The 19355-nt window shown below is 39.5% G+C and overlaps 1 protein-coding gene across 2 annotated transcripts; it reads left to right on the top strand.

Moving 5' to 3' along the window:
- The first annotated feature begins 1573 nt into the window (after positions 1-1573).
- Positions 1574-7103, top strand: znf518b (zinc finger protein 518B). 2 transcript variants are annotated; one of them, XM_029725438.1, is made up of 2 exons: positions 1574-2243; positions 3428-7103. In XM_029725438.1, the coding sequence occupies exons 1-2, from the start codon at positions 2213-2215 to the stop codon at positions 5680-5682; spliced, it is 2286 nt and encodes a 761-aa protein (XP_029581298.1). In that variant the 5' UTR covers positions 1574-2212; the 3' UTR covers positions 5683-7103. The 2 variants fall into 2 exon arrangements, with proteins under 2 accessions (XP_029581298.1, XP_029581290.1); XM_029725430.1 differs by lacking the exon at positions 1574-2243 and adding an exon at positions 2278-3231.
- Positions 7104-19355: the final 12252 nt, after the last annotated feature.

Below are 19355 nucleotides of genomic sequence, written 5' to 3'. Positions count from 1 at the left end.
AAACGATGTAGCGGGTGAAAATGTATTGGTTGCGGGTTTTTGGACTATTTCTAATTTACATCGCGGCCGCCATGGCATTTCTATTAAAACATATATATTTCACTGTGACCTGCTGCTGACTGTCAGGGAGGGAGGGAGGTAGGCTATGCGGAGTGAGTGGGTGGGTGGTGTGTGTTGAGAGAGCACTACTGTTATTGGCTGAGTCATGTAGAGGAAGCAGCACGCGCACGTTGTGACAACTTTGTACTACTTATAGGTAGGCTGTTTAGATTGTCAATATGGAGACAACTATTTCCAACCCTTTTCCCGTAAAACACGAATTAAGCTAGAACTGGTGCACATCAATAAATAATGAAGACAATGCACTGGAAAACGACTTTGAGCGCATTACATAAATTCGCTCGGAAGTGGTTTAAACTGCATTCTAATGTTGACTACTTAAAGAAAACGGCATCAAGCTAAGTGATTATCCACATATTTAATTCACCCTCACATGGTTCTCTTTATAGGGAAACGTCCTCAATGAAACTGACATTAAATGTGGATAATGATACATTTGCCTCTGTTGGCTATCATTTGATACAAAAATCGAAAAAATAAAAACTGTCTGTTGTTGAGCATATTCAGTGTGTGTGTATATATATATATATATATACTCATTATTTAATTCAATGATTTAAATGATGACCTCAGTAGCCTATTCCAGCAGGCTATTGGGAAACACAAGCACTTCTTACCTCGAAATCGCCTCGCTATTCATGCTGAATAAATTCGTCTGTGGTAATTTAGCAAGCTGCTAAATCGTTTAGTTTACATCTTGCCTACATCTTGTCTAGGCTACTGTAGACTATCTGAAATGAGATGTCGACCTATCATGGGATATAGGCTAACTGTCTTTATCTAAGCAAAACATGGCAAAGTTGAATTACAATCATAAACCCAGATTTTAGTTTGTAGCCTATGCCTATTGCAATGACAAGTCAATCTCGCACATTGGCCATTTATAACGGATTGTAGTCTTAACATCAGGTACTTAACATCGGGTACATAATAGAAAATAGAAAATAGCCTAACATTAGTTTTTTTTTATCTTCGTCCAAGTTATTCTTGCTCAGAGATTTTGAGATCCTCTGTCCAGCTTTCATTACTCAAACTCTCCTGTCGGATTTTTCTGTAGTTAAACACATGCACAAAGGGGATTTATTTACAATTATAAACTGGGTGGTTCTTACTGACTTTATTGTCCCCATGGGGAAATTTTGTTGCAGTGTCATGTACACGTTTAAAGTGGTGTTTAAATACAAAACAACATTGACAATACAACTTTCATAACAGTTACATGCCAATATTATTATTTTTTTTTAAAGACTAGCCTGCTGGCCTTACTAAGTTGATAGGAACGTTATCCCGAGCTATTAAGGAGGGATATCACACCTGGCACAAATGATTGTCTAGTTCTGTTTGTCTCGTTCGAGCCCTGAATGCTGATTGGCTGAAAGCCGTTGTATATCAGACCATATACCATGGGTATGACAAAAAAAAAGTGTTTTACTGTTCTAATTACGCTGGTAACCAGTTTATAATAGCAATAAGGCACTCAGGGGGTTTGTGATATATGCTAACAAATGTATTGAGGCACTCCGTGTTGTGTCATGCTTAAGCACAGCCCTTAGCCATGGTATATTGGCCATATACCATACCCCCTTGTGCCATATTGCTTAATAATAGCAGTCAAACGAGTTAAGTCAACATCCATTGATTGAAAATTGTTTGGCGAATTTAATAAGGGCAAATTGTATTTTCTCTTGAACATATTCAAATTCCTTTATTACATTATGTCATAGCTCACAAATATTATTTTGAGGAAAACAGAATTTTGCTTCTCATGTCGTTACAAGTTACTACGATATGCGTTCTTAATTGTCTCGATAACGTTATGGAAAAAGGTTTTATTGTATAAATCTGGCAACTCCTGTCATGCAAAAAAAAGGGTTCGTTTTCAGGTCTTTTGGGCGGGTTTTGAGTGGTCATTGCGACTAAAATTTCAGCGTAACCTGGCAACATGACCTGAAAGTATGTGCAGAAAAATAACGGAGAAACGGAACATCGTAACTGCTCAAATTGTATTTGCTGTAAATGTTGTGATTATTTCAAGCATTTGAAATCCACTCGTCGGCGTATGGAAGTCAGCGTGTCCCAAATGTAGCAGAACATGACCGCACAAAGTCAAAATGTCAACAAAGGTTTGTTCACCCATAATTGTCACATGCTAATGTAGCTAGGCTAGCGTAGCATCCTCTGACGGTTTTAATCTCGTGGAAAACAGCCATGGGATAAACAATTCAAATTATTATTAAACATGTTCAATTCGATAAAGGGGCAATCAGCAGTTCATATAACAACAACGCGAGAAAACGCCAATTTCATAGTAAAAAGAGGGTGGGGCTGGAGAAATGTAACCATTCTTAAATTCATAGTTATTTCTCGATTCATTGATTTTTCTACTTGCTTCCTCAAAACGCTTTGGAGAAGGTCAGCGGCAAGGGTTCTTCTCTAATAGGAGGCGAGGAGATGCCTAAGTAGCACAGAAAGACGAACCATGTTTTGAGACTATAGTGTTTGTTTACAAAGTGAAACAAGCTTATCTATATGGATTGTGTGATTTAATATGTCCAGTCATCTAAATGTTGACATGTGGTTGCATGATCCCAAATCAAAATAGGCACTAGCCCAGTATTAAACCTTTGATTTAAATTATTGCATTAATCTAAGGGCATTCCATAATGATTGCTTTCAAGATAACTCATGGTCCAATGCCTAGCTATTGGCAGCGTGTGTCCCGAAGCTACATCCATAATCGGTAGACGGTTCTGAATGGAGAAGTGCCGTTTGCAACACAGAGCAGTGAACAAGAAACTATTCAATCCAGTTTTTAGATAGAGCACCTGGCCGTTTTGCGGTACTCATTAGCTAACAACAGACAGGTGAACCACCGACAGGTGTGTGCAAAAACAAATAATTGGCATCCATATTCGAATTGCCGTTTGCAACACAGAGCAGTGAACAAGAAACTATTCAACCCCGTTTTTAGATGCTACCCCTCCCCAAATCTAAAAACGGGGTTGAATAGTTTCTTATTCACTGCTCGGCAATTCAAGCTGAGATTCTCCAATCAGAACCGTCTACTGATTATGGCTGTAGATTTGGACACGGAACACATGCTGCTAGCAGGTAAAGTCATTGGGCCATGTGTTATCTCCAATGCAGTCGCTATGGAATGCCCTTAGATCTTGTCTTATAAATTAATAAAATAATTAATCATAGGTCTAATATTGGGACACCTATTTAGAGTACAGTCGTTGTTACTAATAATGTATTTTTGGGGCATAAATCAACACTAATTTCTATTATTCTGTTCTCCACACAGGAAGGAAGAAGACAGCCCAACCTGGAGTAGCAGGTCTGAACAACCTATCAAATGGGAATCCTGCAAATCAAAACACTCACATTTCATTTGTGCAGGATTCAAGAAGGCCAGATGAGTTTGACTTTGAGTGTGTGGTAAATTCCAAATTCAAAAACTCAAAAGTCTGGTTTTGTGAGAAATGTCGCTTTTTGACCACAGATTTTGACGATTACAGCAGCCATATTATGGAGCATGCGGTAATGAGATTTTACTGCTTCTATTGTAACCATGTGTCATACAGCGAGGCTGAATTAAACCACCATGTAGAACAGCACACCAGAGTACACCCCTTCAAGTGTCAGTTCTGTGATTATAGAGCTGTGAAGAAAGACTATGTTGAAATGCATATGAAGCGAATACACAATGTGCCTCCTGAGAAAGTATCCAATGCTTTGCCCAGAGGTCCCAAACCTGCCTCTCTCCCCAGTGCTCTGCCCAGAGATCCCACATTATCAGGGATCTTAAATACAAGGGTCGCACCTTTGCGCACTAAGAATATCACGACCAGAGTGGATGAAGGAAGACCTATGGATGGGACACTGGATGCAAACATATTGCCCAAAGTAGAGGTGGAGCTGTTGGCACCTTTAAATGAACCAATTCAACACAACAGGCCTTTGACTGTCTCTTTCCCTGAAGTGGGGACCATCCCCCCTGGCTGCCTTGTTGAACTTGTTGAGGTGAAAACAGTCAATGGGACCAAGGAACTAAAGTTGAGACTTGTCTCACAACAATCTAATGGGTCTGTAGCGAAAGCCTGTCGGACCACAACTTCACAAAATGCCACTTTGTGTAAATCATCTATTTCCAACGCCACTCCAACTAGAGAAAAGCCAGTGAAGAAGAGAACTTGCACAGCCAACATATCAAACCGACAAATAAATAACCAGAAACAAAAGGATTTAACAACTGCCCCCTCCACAAATGGCATACAACTGAAAAATCACTCTGAAGAATTGCTGGTGATGGTGAAAGATGTAAATCAGCCATTTGAGATAAAGGAAGAGGAAGTGAAGGAAGAGAACTGTGTTTCTGTGCAAAAATCTGAACGCTTGACTTCATTTACAGCTGTCTCAAGTGTGTCCATGATGGGAAACGTAAATGGCACCAAATCACCCTCTGTTGCACCTGCTGCAATGTCGTCTCTTGTATTGTGCAACCCTAGAAGTAGCACCCTGGTCATTCCCTCTCCAACAAACCAACCTAAAGAGGATGAGACATGTCATGTGACTGAGTCCAACCAGAGGTGTTTGAGTCAATCTGAGAATCCATTAGTAGATGATGTGCCAGGACCAAAAGGTTTCCCAGTCATTTCAGCTGTATTTTCTCTAAGTAGCCCTCAACTCTTGGCGGTGGCTCTTCGGACCATAGCTTTGGGTAACAATTCGCCCTCTGCAACGGTAGAGCAAGGAAATGTCAAGAATTCTTTGATCCTCACACCTGCTAAGACAACAGCAGTGTGCAAAGGGCATGAACACAAGATAAAGCCAGGAAACACTGACATGGCCCCCGAGTGTTTGTCCTCTGTTCATGCACCTCAAATGACTCCCAAATCCTGTCACCAGGTGCAGAGTGCTCAATGTTCTAGACACACCCAATCACTAACAAGTAATCCCTTGAGCACCAAGGGGGAAAATAACAGTGTTACAATAAAGCTTCACAAGAAAACAGTTTTGAATATGAAAAAAAGTCCTCCAAATGTGGCCAAAAAAACAGTAAACACGCGGGACAGTTGGATTGGCCAAATTGACACTGAAAAAGGGTCCGTCCCCAGACACTGGAAAAGTTCAGCAAACAAGCGGGACATTTCTGGTAGACTCTCTTCATGCCTGAAGCTCTCATTGAAAAGGATACGAGTAGAAGAGGAAAGTAGCCTTCAATGTTGCTCACCTGAGTTGAACCAACGAAGGAAGAAAAGAAGACGACGAGACATGGTATCTGGGTCAAAGACTTTCGCCCACCTATTAGATACCACAGGTGACAGGGTTATTATCTGCCCAACTCCACTGAAAGAAGACCAGCTGGTGAAGCAACCAGGCCCAAACCAACCTGTTGTGGTTCTCAACCATCCCAAGCCTCTGGTTCTGAGAGGGAGGGTAGGAATGGAGACGATTCCAGACATTGGTCCAACATGTCACATAATGAAAATGAAGTTGAGCAAAGTAATGGGACATACGTATGAGGTGATTGGATGTACCGTTAAGGCCTCTCCTTAGGGTGATGGCAAATTGTTATGGAAAATGATAGATTTATTTGCTGGGGACAGAACACTAAAACATTGAGTTATCAAGAGTCTGATGCATTGCGCCATTAACGGTTGGCTTGCACTCATTTCCAGGGTCCCTAGATGGGCTTCAGAATAATAATGGATAGACATTTCCTACAATTTGTTACTTCATAGATGATGAAAGACTGAACCCCATTGAGAGAAATAAGTGGGCATTCAGGCAGGTGTCATATTAAAAAAAAAAAAAAAAAAAAATTAGCATTTTTGCTGCAGTATCATTGGTAGCACAGATCTGTGTAAATATGATTGTATATTTCAATGAACTGACATTGTAATTTTTTTCTGATGGATGAACAACTGCTTAAATTAAATGAATGTCAATTATTTTGAATGCATTTTGAATAAAATAATATGTAACCCCTGGTTACTTTTAGCCGGACTGCATTGAATTACTGTGTTCAACACTAGGCAACAGTCGGACACGAGGGAGAATAGAACATCAGCGAACTCAGTCAGCAACGTTGCTAACTTGTTGTTTTGAGTATTTAAGTTAATAACTCACTCTTAATTAAATAAATAGCTACACAAAAATAATGTATGAGGACAGCAAGGGATTTTTTTTTTCAACTGTCATCGAAAGACCAGGCACATCTCTCTGCCGTTGTCTCTGAAAAAATCAATTGTAGCTAGAGCTGCCACCCGATACCAGTGTTTTTACATCAAAATATAAATATTTGTCAATTCTACTACAGAACTCTGAAAATGTTACCACATAGTGAATAGAATGTTCATGCTAAACCTCTTTCCATTGATCACTGACTTTTTGTATTGTAGCTTTGAAAAAAGTTTGGTTATATTATCTAACCTCATCATTCCTGTTTTATATTTTGCATTTATTATGGTTGACTGGCTTGACATTAACATTTTAAGTTCCTAGTGGAGCAAAGTAACTCAGTGCTACTCTATTGAACCCTTTTGTGGACTTTTACATTTTTAACCATAATTCCAGGTGGTTCCTGCCATCGTTATTCCTTTTTCGTAAGTCATTCATGTTTTCTTTGGACTTTTTGTCATGGTTACTGCTGTATATTGCTAGAAGTGTTTGAACCGCTCCCTCAATCATCTGTTTTTCTGTATTTTTTTCTGTAAAAGTATCAGAGAAAATATTTAGTTGTTTTAGGTTGGACCATAACAATATATTTATCAAAATATAGCTCTTGTTTAGATGTGGTGCGGATCTTTAAATGTACATGTATTTTGGTTTCCTTTGAAATTTATTTCATCTTTTAAACGGGAGTTATTCGCATAATAACAATTATAGTTGTCGTTCTCATGTTGTCAGTGTTTTCTGTCCTCTATATTATGTATTATCTTAATGTGCCATTTTGAATAAAGATCTTTTTTCATACATTCGCATTGCTGTATTATTTACATGTACAGGGCTTAAAGAAAGTCTACACCCCCTTGAACTTTTTTCACATTTTGTTGGTTTACAAAATGGGATTAAAAATCATTTAGTTGTACTTTTTTTTTGTCAACGATCTACAGAAAATACTCTGTCAAAGTGGAGTAAAAATTCAAACTTTTTTTTAAAGATGAATAAAAAAATCTAACACTAATATACCTTTATTGGATAAGCATTCACCCCCCTGAGTAAATACATCTTAGAAACACCTTTGGCAGCTATTACAGCTGTGATTGTTCTTGGTTAAGTCTCCTAAGAGATTTGGACACCTGTATTGTGCAGAATTTGCATTTTCTTTTCAAAATTATTCAAGCTCTGTCAAGGTGTTGGGGTTCATGGCTACATGGCAATTTTCATGCCTTGCCTCTAATTTTAAAGCAGATGTAAGACAAAACTAACTTGGCCACAGGAACATTCACTGTCTTCTTGGTAAGAAACTCCAGTGTAGATTTGGCTTTGTTGTAGGTTATTGTCCTGCTGAAAGGTGAATTCCTCTCCCAGTCTCTGGTGTAAAGTAGACTGAAACACGTTTTCTTCTAGGATTTTGCCTGTGCTTAGCTCCATCCTGTTTCTTTTTGTCCTGAAAAGCTCCCCAGTCTTTGCTAATGTCAAGCATACCCATACCATGATGCAGCCACCACCATGCTTGAAAATAAGGAGGCAGTTACTCAGTGATGTTGTGTTTGATTTGCCCCAAACATAAGGCTTTGCATTTAGGCCCAAAAATGTATTCCTTTGCTATGTTTTTTTTTCTTCTCCAGAATTACTTTAGTGCCTTGTTGCATACATATATGAATGTATTCTGTATATTCTTCTTTCTGGTGCAGCAGGTAGCCTAGTGGTTAGAGCGTTGGACTAGTACCCGAAATGTTGCAAGATCGAATCCCCGAGCTGACAAGGTAAAAATCAGTTGTTCTGCACCTGAACAAGGCAGTTAACTCACCGTTCCTAGGCCGTCATTGAAAATAAGAATTTGTTCTTAACTGACTTGCCTAGTTAAATAAAGGTTAAAAAATAAATACAAATTTCACTCTGCCATTTGGATCACATATGTATATTTGATGCAGATTTATGACAACTCAGCAACACAATGGTAGGGATTAACTGAGCTGGTCTTGGGTCATTCACAAGTCACTGTCTCAACGCAGCCTTGAAATGTATTAAACATGTATTAAACAATCCAGACACATCAAAGATGCAGTTGTCCTGAACGGAGCTGCAGGACAGGAATGAAACTGCTGAGGGATGTCCCCATGAGGCCTTTGGTGATTTTAAAACAGCTACAAAGTTCAATGGCTGATGGGAGAAAACTGAGGATGGATTCACAATAATGAGGTCTTTATTGTGGACCAATCCTCAGTTTTCTCCCATCAGAAGGACAAGTGCATCTTTGATGTGTCTGGGTTGTTTAATACATGATCTACAGCATAATTAAAACACATTTCAAGGCTGCGTTGAGACAATGACTTATCAATGACTTCAATAGATCCGTCCTCAGTTTTCTCCCATCAGCCATTGAACTTTGTAGCTGTTGGGCCACGGGTGTGAAAGATTCAGCAGGCTACTGGCATTACACACCTGGCTAAAAGATTACTGTAGCTCTGATGGAATCACTTTTATAGATAAATTCGACACCTGGGAAAATAAAATACTCCACAGGAATTACGGAGTCCATCCAAGTCATCTTGGCTCCTGGACTCTGTCCACGCATTTCAAGGCTGCGTTGAGCCAATGACTTACAGTATCAATGACACAAGAACAGTTCAGTTAATCCCTACCATTGTGTCCCTGAGTTGTCATAATGCTGCATCAAATATACATTATCTCAGGGGCATTGGCAGACACAGTGTAAGTAACTTAATGTATGTCCCCCTAACTGCCCTGAATACTTCTGTAGATCCTACAGCTATTGTATGCAGTAATCATGTGCCTATGAACCAGAGTTATACTGTTAGCACTGAGGCGGTGTGCCCTAGTAGGAAGTCCACTGTGTGTAGCTCACCCTGCACAATCAGTGGCAATATAAATAACATGAGCAAGTCTACTTCTGATAAGCTTCCCAGTAAAGCATTAAAAACAATCAAGCAACCCAGAAAATTACATATGTAGCCTAAGAAACAAGATTCATGAAGTCAATAACTTGCTTGTAACAGATGACATTCATATTCTGACTATCTCTGAAACTCACTAAGATAATGCCTTTGACGATACAGTGGTAGCAATAGATGGTTATAACACCGAAAAGACAGAAATACCAATGGGGGCGGTGTTGCAGTCTATATTCAGAACCACATTCCTGTAAAGCTCATGTCAAATACTGTTGAAGTAATATGGCTACAGGTTCATCTGCCTCACCTAAAGCCCATTCTTGTGGGAAGCTGCTATTGACCACCAAGTGCTAACAGTCAGTATCTGGATAAAATGTGAGAAATATTTGATAATGTATGTGATATCAACAGAGAGGTATATTTTCTGGGTGATTTAAATATTGACTGGCTTCCATCAAGCTGCCCACTCAAGAAAAAGCTACAAACTGTAACCAGTTCCTGTAATCTGGTCAGTCAGCCAACCAGGGTAGTTACAAACAGGACAGGAATGAAATCATCAACATGTATATATCATATCTTCACTAATGCTGCAGAAATGTGCTTGAAAGCAGTATTCAGAGCCATCGGATGTAGTGATCACAATATTGTAGCCCTGTCTAGGAAAACCAAAGTTCCAAAGCCTGGGCCTAATATAGTGTATAAGAGGTCATACAAGAAGTTTTGCAGTGATTCTTATGTTGATGATGTAAAGAATATTTGATGGTCTGAGGTGTGTAATATGGAGCAACCAGATGCTGCACTTGACACATTTATGAAATGGCTTATTCCGGTTACTAATAAGCACACACCCATTAAGAACATGACTGTTAAATCCCCTTGGATTGATGAAGAATTGAACAATTGTATGGTTGAGAGGGATGAGGCGAAAGGTATGGCAAATAAGTCTGGCAGCACAACCGATTGGCAAATGTACTGCAAATTGACAAATCATGTGACTAAACTAAATAAAAAGAAGAAGAAACTATACTATGAAACTATGCAACAGCGCCCCCATTGGTATTTCCATCGAGAATATTCTGACTGGTTGCATCACTGTCTGGTAAGGCAACTGCTCGTCCTCCGCCCGCAAGGCACTACAGAGGGTAGTGCGTACGGCCCAGTACATCACTGGGGCCAAGCTTCCCGCCATCCAGGACCTCTATGCCAGGTGGTGTCAGAGGAAGGCCCTAAAAATAGTCAAAGACCCCACCACCCTATTCATAGACTCTTCTCTCTGCTACTGCACGGCAAGTGGTACCAAAGCGCCAAGTCTAGGTCCAAGAGGCTTCTTTACAGCTTCTACCCCCAAGCCATAAGACTCCTGAACAGCTAAGCAAATGGCAACTCAGACCCCTCTTTTACACTGCTGCTACTCTCTGTTTATTATCTATGCATGGTCACTTTAACTCTACCTACATGTACATATTACCTCGACCAACTGGTGCCCCCGCACATTGACTCTGTACCAGTACCCCCTGTATATAGCCTCGGTATTGTTATTTTACTGCTGCTGTTTAATTATTTGTTACTCTTATTTTTTATATTTTTTTTATTTAGCTATTTTTTTACTTAACACATTTTTCTTCTTAACTTCTTAAAGCATTGTTGGTTAAGGGCTTGTATGTAAGCATTTCACTGTAAGGTCTGTTGTATTCGGCGCATGTGGCAAATCATGTGATAAATTATATAAAGAATGATAGTAAAACGCTTTGGAGGACCTTAAATGAAATGTTGGTTAAAAAGGCAAACTCAGCTCCATCATCAATTGAATCAGATGGCTCATTCATCACAAAAACCACTCATATTGCCAAATACTTTAATGTTTGTGTAAGGGCTGTCGTCGTAATGAGACCAAGGTGCAGGGGAGGATGTGTATTCATCTTTGGTATTTAATGAAAAGAGAACACTTTACAAAAATAAACAAAAACGACAGCCAAACAGTCCTGTCAGGAAAAACTCTAAACAGAAACAATCACCCACAAAAACCCAAAGGAAAAACAGGCTACTTATGTGTGACTCCCAATCAGCAACAACAAACTACAGCTGTGCCTGATTGGAAGCCACGGGGCCAAAATCAACGAAACAAACCAACCTAGAAAAAATAACATAGAACGCCCACCCAATGTAACACCCTGGCCTAACCAAAATAACGAACAAAAAACCCCTTTCTATGGCCAGGGCGTTACAGTTTGTTTCATTCGCAAGATTAGCACATTTAGGCATGACATGCCAGCAACAAACGCTGACACTACACATCCAAGTATATCTGAACAAATTATGAAAGACAAGCATTGTACTTTTGAATTCTGTAAAGTTAGTGTGGAAGAGGTGAAAAAATTATTGTTGTCTATCAACAATGACCAGACACCAGGGTATGACAACCTAGATGGAAAATTAATTGCCACTCCTATTTGCCATATCTTCAATTTAAGCCTACTAGAAAGTGTGTGCCCTCAGGCCAGGAGGGAAGCAAAAGACATTCCGCTACCAAAGTATAGTAAAGCCCCCTTTACTGGCTCAAATAGCTGACCGATCAGCCTATTACCAACCCTTAGTAAACTTTTGCAAGCAATGGTGTTTGACCAGATACAATGCTATTTTACGGTAAACAAATTGACAACAGACTTTCAGCACGCTTATAGGAAAGGACATTCAACACGTACTGCACTTGCACATATTACTGATCATTGGCTGAGAGAAATTGATGATAAAAAGATTGTGGGGGCTGTTTTGTTAGACATCAGTGCGGCTTTTGACATTTTTGAGTAAAGCCAGTGTGTCTATGTATGCAGATGACGCAGCACTATATTCGTCAGCTACTACAGCGACTGAAATGGCTGCAACACTTAACAAAGAGCTGCAGTTAGTTTCAGAGTGGTTGGCAAGGATTAAGTAAGCCCTAAATATTTCTAAAACTAAAATCATTGTATTTGGGACAAATCATTCACTAAACTCTAAACCTCAATTAAATCTTGCAATGAATAATGTGGAAATTGAGCAAGTTGAGGCGACTAAACTGCTTGGAGTAACCCTGGATTGTAAACTGTCATGGTCAAAACATATTGATAAAACAGTAGCTAAGATGGGGAGAAGTCTGTCCATAATAAAGCGCTGCTCTATCTCCTTTACAACATTATCAACAAGGCAGGTTATACAGGCCCTAGTTTTGTCACACCTGGACTATTGTCCAGTCGTGTGGTCAGGTGCCACAAAGAGGGACTTAGGAAAATTACAATTGGCTCAGAACAGGGCAGCACGGCTGGCCCTTAAAAGTACACTGGGAGCTAACATTAATGACATGCATGTCAATCTCTCATGGCTCAAATTGGAAGAGAGATTGGCTTCATCACTACTTGTTTTTGTAAGAAGTGTTGACAAGCTGAATGTTCTAAACTATCTGTTTAATCTACTAGCACACAGCTCGGACACCCATGCATACCCCACAAGACATGTCACCAGAGGTCTCTTCACAATCCCCAAGTCCAGAACAGACTATGGGAAGCGCACAGTACAACATAGAGCCATGACTACATGGAACTCTATTTCACATCAGATAAAAAAACAGGTAAAAATACACCTTATGGAATAGAGGGGACTGTGAAGAGACACACAAAGGTACAGACACACGTATACGCATACAAGTGCTAGCACACGCACTCTACACAAACGTACATTGTAATATTGTTGTATGACTGTATTATAGATTTTGTATTGTAGATATGTAGTGGTGTAATAATGTTATATGATGTACTGTTTGATATTTTATTTTATATGTAATATAAGTGCCTTAATGTGTTTGGACCACAGGAAGAGTAGCTGCTGCCTTGGCAACAGCTAATGGGAATCCCTAATAAATACAAATCCAAAAGTCAGTAAAATCTTTGAAATTGTTTATATTTTTGTTCAGTATAATTTAGGCTTGCCTAAACAAAGGGGGTGAATACTTATGCAACGACTATATTTTAGTTATTTCATTTGTAGAATTTTATTTTCACTGACATTATGGAGTATTTTGTGTAGATCAATGACAAAAAAATACAATTAAATCTATTTCAATCCCACTTTGTAACGCAACAAAATGTGAAAAATAGTTGAAGGGGGTGTAGACTTTCTATAGGCCCTGATAGTACAGACCAGGAAGACCACTTCTCTACACGAACAGGCAAACACAGAAACTTGAAGGGGAACACATTTTCTAGACCAAATATGTTTTCACTTCAGTTAACCTTTCTGTTACCAAGCTCATAGTTACTATCCATGTAGTAACTATAGTAACTATCCATGGAAAATCCACCATAGATTGTAACAGACAAACTGTGGGAGAGGCAGTCTTTATATCTTAATTATGTGATGTTAATCCCCATAGAAGGCCCACAAGGAGCTTTGGCTGCAGTTTCTCCTCTACAATGCAGAAAGCCTGGAGGACAGATCCTAATGGTCGGAGAAAAGGATCTGACTTTTTGCATTAGAATGCTAACATTAGCTTGGTTCTATGTAGCCAACTCCAGTCATTCTAGGTTTCTCCGGAAAGTTTCTCAAGACATTATAATTTTGAGTCCTGGTGGTCCTGTGAGAAGTTATTTTCTGTTTTCTGTTTTCTGTTCTCCATACCCCCATAATTTTAACCACTAGAGGAAGTCAGTTCATAACTTGTTGGTTCCAGCACCCATCCTGTTAAGAGAGTGTTTCACGACTTCCACCGAAGTTGGTGCCTCTCCTTGTTCGTTCGGCGGTCGACGTCACCGGCTTTCTAGCCTCCACCGATCTACATTGTCTGTATTGTTCACACCTGGTTCCCATTACGTTTGAATTATTTCCCTATTTACCCTCTGGAACATCATGGTTTTGTGCGTGTTTATTGTCAGTTGTCTCGTTTATGTGATTCTGGATTTTCGTTCTCCTTGTTGGAAGATTGATTTTGAGTAAAGTTACTATTAGTACTCATCTCTGTGTCCTGCGCCTGACTCCGCCTTACCCACATCCCCTAGACTCTGACAGAGAGAGGAATAAGGCACTGAGTTAAAGGCCCTAAAGAACTCACCATCTTCACCAGTACCTGTTACTTCTGTTTTATGGACAGTGCTCCACTAAACAATGTTGCAAGTCATATTTGGACAATATATCATACTTTTTCCCCCACATGAATGCACACACATGAATGCACAGTGGAATTATATATATAATTAGTGGCATTCTTTGGTGTCCATTTCCTTCATGATGAAAAAGATCTGACCAAGAGTTGTAAGACGGGTTACCTGGACACAGATTACACCTATAGTCCTGGGCCTGGTTCCCCATCCCAAAAGCATTTTAAGGCTAAGTTCACCAGTAGAACCTCAGTAGGAATATCGTTAAATCTACAAGCTGTTTCCCAAAAACATTGTTATTAACGTTGCACTTAAACTCTTGCAATCTAATGCCTGCCTCAGACCACTCGTAGAATAGCTACAGTGAGGGAAAAAAGTATTTGATCCCCTGCTGATTTTGTACGTTTGCCCACTGACAAAGAAATGATCAGTCTATAATTTTAATGGTAGGTTTATTTGAACAGTGAGAGACAGAATAACAACAAAAAAATCCAGAAAAACGCATGTCAAAAATGTTATAAATTCATTTGCATTTTAATGAGGGAAATAAGTATTTGACCCCTCTGCAAAACATGACTTAGTACTTGGTGGCAAAACCCTTGTTGGCAATCACGGAGGTCAGACGTTTCTTGCAGTTGGCCACCAGGTTTGCACACATCTCAGGAGGGATTTTGTCCCACTCCTCTTTGCAGATCTTCTCCAAGTCATTAAGGTTTCGAGGCTGATGTTTGGCAACTCGAACCTTCAGCTCCCTCCACAGATTTTCTATGGGATTAAGGTCTGGAGACTGGCTAGGCCACTCCAGGACCTTAATGTGCTTCTTCTTGAGCCACTCCTTTGTTGCCTTGGCCGTGTGTTTTGGGTCATTGTCATGCTGGAATACCCATCCACGACCCATTTTCAATGCCCTGGCTGAGGGAAGGAGGTTCTCACCCAAGATTTGATGGTACATGACCCCGTCCATCGTCCCTTTGATGCGGTGAAGTTGTCCTGTCCCCTTAGCAGAAAAACACCCCCAAAGCATAATGTTTCCACCTCCATGTTTGACGGTGGGGATGGTGTTCTTGGGGTCATAGGCAGCATTCCTCCTCCTCCAAACACGGCGAGTTGAGTTGATGCCAAAGAGCTCCATTTTGGTCTCATCTGACCACAACACTTTCACCCAGTTGTCCTCTGAATCATTCAGATGTTCATTGGCAAACTTCAGACGGGCATGTATATGTGCTTTCTTGAGCAAGGGGACCTTGCGGGTGCTGCAGGATTTCAGTCCTTCACGGCGTAGTGTGTTACCAATTGTTTTCTTGGTGACTATGATCCCAGCTGCCTTGAGATCATTGACAAGATCCTCCCGTGTAGTTCTGGGCTGATTCCTCACCGTTCTCATGATCATTGCAACTCCATGAGGTGAGATCTTGCATGGAGCCCCAGGCCGAGGGATATTGACAGTTCTTTTGTGTTTCTTCCATTTGCGAATAATCTCACAAACTGTTGTCACCTTCTCACCAAGCTACTTGGCAATGGTCTTGTAGCCCATTCCAGCCTTGTGTAGGTCTACAATCTTGTCCCTAACATCCTTGGAGAGCTCTTCGGTCTTGGTCATGGTGGACGGTTTGGAATCTGATTGATTGCTTCTGTGGACAGGTGTCTTTTATACAGGTAACAAACTCAGATTAGGAGCACTCCCTTTAAGAGTGTGCTCCTAATCTCAGCTCGTTACCTGTATAAAAGACACCTGGGAGCCAGAAATCTTTCTGATTGAGAGAGGGTCAAATACTTATTTCCCTCATTAAAATGCAAATCAATTTATAACATTTTTGACATGGTTTTTCTGGATTTTTTTGTTGTTATTCTGTCTCTCACTGTTCATGTCACGTCCTGACCATAGAAAGCTGTTATTTTCTATGGTAGCGTAGGTCAGGGCGTGACAGGTTTTTTTTCTAGGTTAGATTTTCTATGTTGGGTTGTTCTAGTTTTGTATTTCTATGTTGGGCTTTGTTTGGGATGATCTCCAATTAGAGGCAGCTGGTCATCGGTGTCTCTAATTGGAGGTCATATTTAAGTTGGTGTTTGTCCCACCTGGGTTTGTGGGAGATTAATTTTGAGTAGTGTATGTTTCACCTCTGCGTCACGATTTGTTGTTTTTTGTCATTCAGTTTATTTATGTATTGCATAGTTTCACAGTATAAATAAAATGTGGAACGACACACACGCTGCACTTTGGTCTGCTCATTCCTACAACAACCGTGACAGTTCAAATAAACCTACCATTAAAATGATAGACTGATAATTTCTTTGTCAGTGGGCAAACGTACAAAATCAGCAGGGGATCAAATACTTTTTTCCCTCACTGTAAGTGTGTCGTTACATGCTTTTTTTGCCCTCCAGTGTCACTTTATACACAGATCTCCATTAGACATAGATTCACTGTTTATCCATCTCTTTGACCACAATAACATCAAAATTAAGTTTACTACAAATACAAAATTGCCTTACAAAAAAAGATGCTTCAAATTAAAATGAAGATGACTGCATTAAAATATAAATGGTCTACCTACAGTATATGCCTATATATAATTCAATTTAGTTTTATTTTGCTATTTGTCTACTGTCCAATTTTTGCCTTAATATATTTCATGATGTGTAGCCTAACATGAGCAATGATGTGCCAAATCTTGATGTAGTGCAGTATAGAGTAAGCATTAGAATAAGCAGCCTCAATATTTGCAGCCATGGGTAATAATATCTCTCTAGGAGCTGATCGTTCCCTGCTGAAACCTCCTACCCCCAGCATAGACCAGCATACATTTCAAACTGGTCCATTCTGGTAAGATGCTGGTCAAGCTGGTCTGTCAGAGCAGTTCACAATAAAAACAGTTTGAACAGTGCTTGGGCATAACAATGAGGACATTGATGAAAGAATGGGAATGAGGAAATACAGAGATACCGGTAAGGTAGTGGCAGAAAGGCACTAAACCACTCTTTTTGAAGGTGTTTAATAACAGAGTCATATGTTTCCAGGCTTTTATTTTGCAACTTTGTATTACAGGCTATATAACCATCACAGCATTACATACAATACACCGTTTTTGACTTCTCTCAAACGGATTAACACGGTTAAATTTAGCTGACAATGTCAAGGAGCTGTTGGCCAAGGCCAGAATGGCCACACTTGAAATTAGGTACCAAATACCTTATCCCTGTATTCACTGCTTCTAAGAGACTTTATTGCATGTTACAAATAGCTGAAGTAAAAATGTATCTTTACAATGTAATAATTAAGGTTTCACTGTAGAAACTTAATGTAAATGGTTTCCTTCACCTGATGAAAGAAAAATAAACTGCAAAAATAAGCACTTTGTTGTCGTGCGCTACCCTGAAATCTCCCTAATGATGATTTATTAAACTTCTATGGCTGCTTTTCATAACAGAAAGACATCTCAAAGTGCTTACCCTCCTAGGCCCTTAACACTCTACTTTCTCACTGGCTAATGTTAGCAAGTTTAAGAGAGCTGGTGGGAATGTTTTGTGATTTCAAAGTCATAAAAAAACACAGTACTTGATTTAAAGAACACATTTGACCTGTCGCACACACATACCATAATAAAAAAAATCTTCCTGGAAACTAGAAATCACGAAACCTGTGATTAACAACTATTGCACACTGTAAATCCAGGTGTTAACATAACTGAACACATAACTAAACACTTCTCTGTAACACTTTAAACACTTCAAGGTATTTATAATTTCAATACAAAGTGCACAGAGTTTAGATTGTAAACACCAGAACATATTTATTTGCTAAAACACTATTTAAACAAATTAACACGTTGTTTTAACACTGTAGGGTTCATGTAAAGCCGTATCTGTATATTTCCCAGTATGCCTTTAAAGTGAATATGAGTGATACCCACCCATGACTGTGTTTGTTAGTGGCATAGTTAAGGTTGATGTGTTCAAGAACTTCTAATACTGAAATGTTTACTGACTCCCTTAGTGAATGTGTTTTATCAATTAAAGGTGAACCCCTTTTTGACCACGTTATACATTTCATAAGGCCTTTAGTTTTGCCTCGACATTGTGGTCTGAAAATCCTGTCTCATGGGCCAGATCAGACCTGCAAGTCACAATACACTGATTTATGAAGTGATTTACTTCTTCTTATTTGAATCCAACCATTTTATCACCCACAACCTGCACTCAAAATGACTGCTATAGTGAAAGACCTACAGTTGAAGTCGGAAGTTTACATACACCTTAGCCAAATACATTTAAACTCAGTTTTTCACAATTCCTGACATTTAATCCTAGTAAAAATTCCCTGTCTTAGGTCAGTTAGGATCACCACTTTATTTTAAGATTGTGATATGTCAGAATAACAGTCACGTCCTGACCAGTAAAGGGGTAATTTGTAATTGTAGTATGGTCAGGGCGTGGCAGGGGGTGTTTGTTTTGGGTGTTTTGTTTTTTTTTGGTTCTAGGGGATTTTGGCTCTAGTTTTCTATTTCTATGTTTCTTTTTCTATGTGTGGCCAAGTATGGCTTCCAATCAGAGGCAGGTGTCTTTCGTTGTCTTTGATTGGAAGCCATACTTAGGCAGCCTGTTTTTCCTGTGTTTGTGTGGGTGGTTATTTTCTGTATAGCCTGTGTGCCTTATGGAACTGGTTCGTCGTCTGTTAATTTTGTTTTGAGTGTTATTTCTAAATAAAGAAGAAAGATGAGCACTATACCCGCTGCATTTTGGCCAACGTTCATCTACGCCTCTGACAATAACAGTAGAGAATGATTTATTTCAGCTTTTATTTCTTTCATCACATTTACATTTTTTTTACATTTAAGTCATTTAGCAGACGCTCTTATCCAGAGCGACTTACAAATCACATTCTCAGTGGGTCAGAAGTTTACATACACTCAATTAGTATTTGGTAGCATTGCCTTTAAATCGTTTAACTTTGGTCAAACGTTTCGGGTAGCCTTCCACAAGCATCCCGCAATAAGTTGGGTGAATTTTGGCCCATTCCTCCTGA

The sequence above is a fragment of the Salmo trutta genome, chromosome 3, assembly GCF_901001165.1.
Source record: "Salmo trutta chromosome 3, fSalTru1.1, whole genome shotgun sequence".
NCBI classification, from domain to species: Eukaryota; Metazoa; Chordata; class Actinopteri; order Salmoniformes; family Salmonidae; genus Salmo; species Salmo trutta.
The sequence above is the reverse complement of the archived record's forward strand: the minus strand, read 5'-3'. Positions and strand labels throughout refer to the sequence as shown.

Coding starts and splice junctions, on each gene's coding strand:
- znf518b (XM_029725430.1), top strand. CDS start 3,192: ATGGCTGTAGATTTGGACACGGAACACATGCTGCTAGCAG. Junction 3,232..3,427: donor GGAACACATGCTGCTAGCAG/GTAAAGTCATTG, acceptor TTCTCCACACAG/GAAGGAAGAAGACAGCCCAA.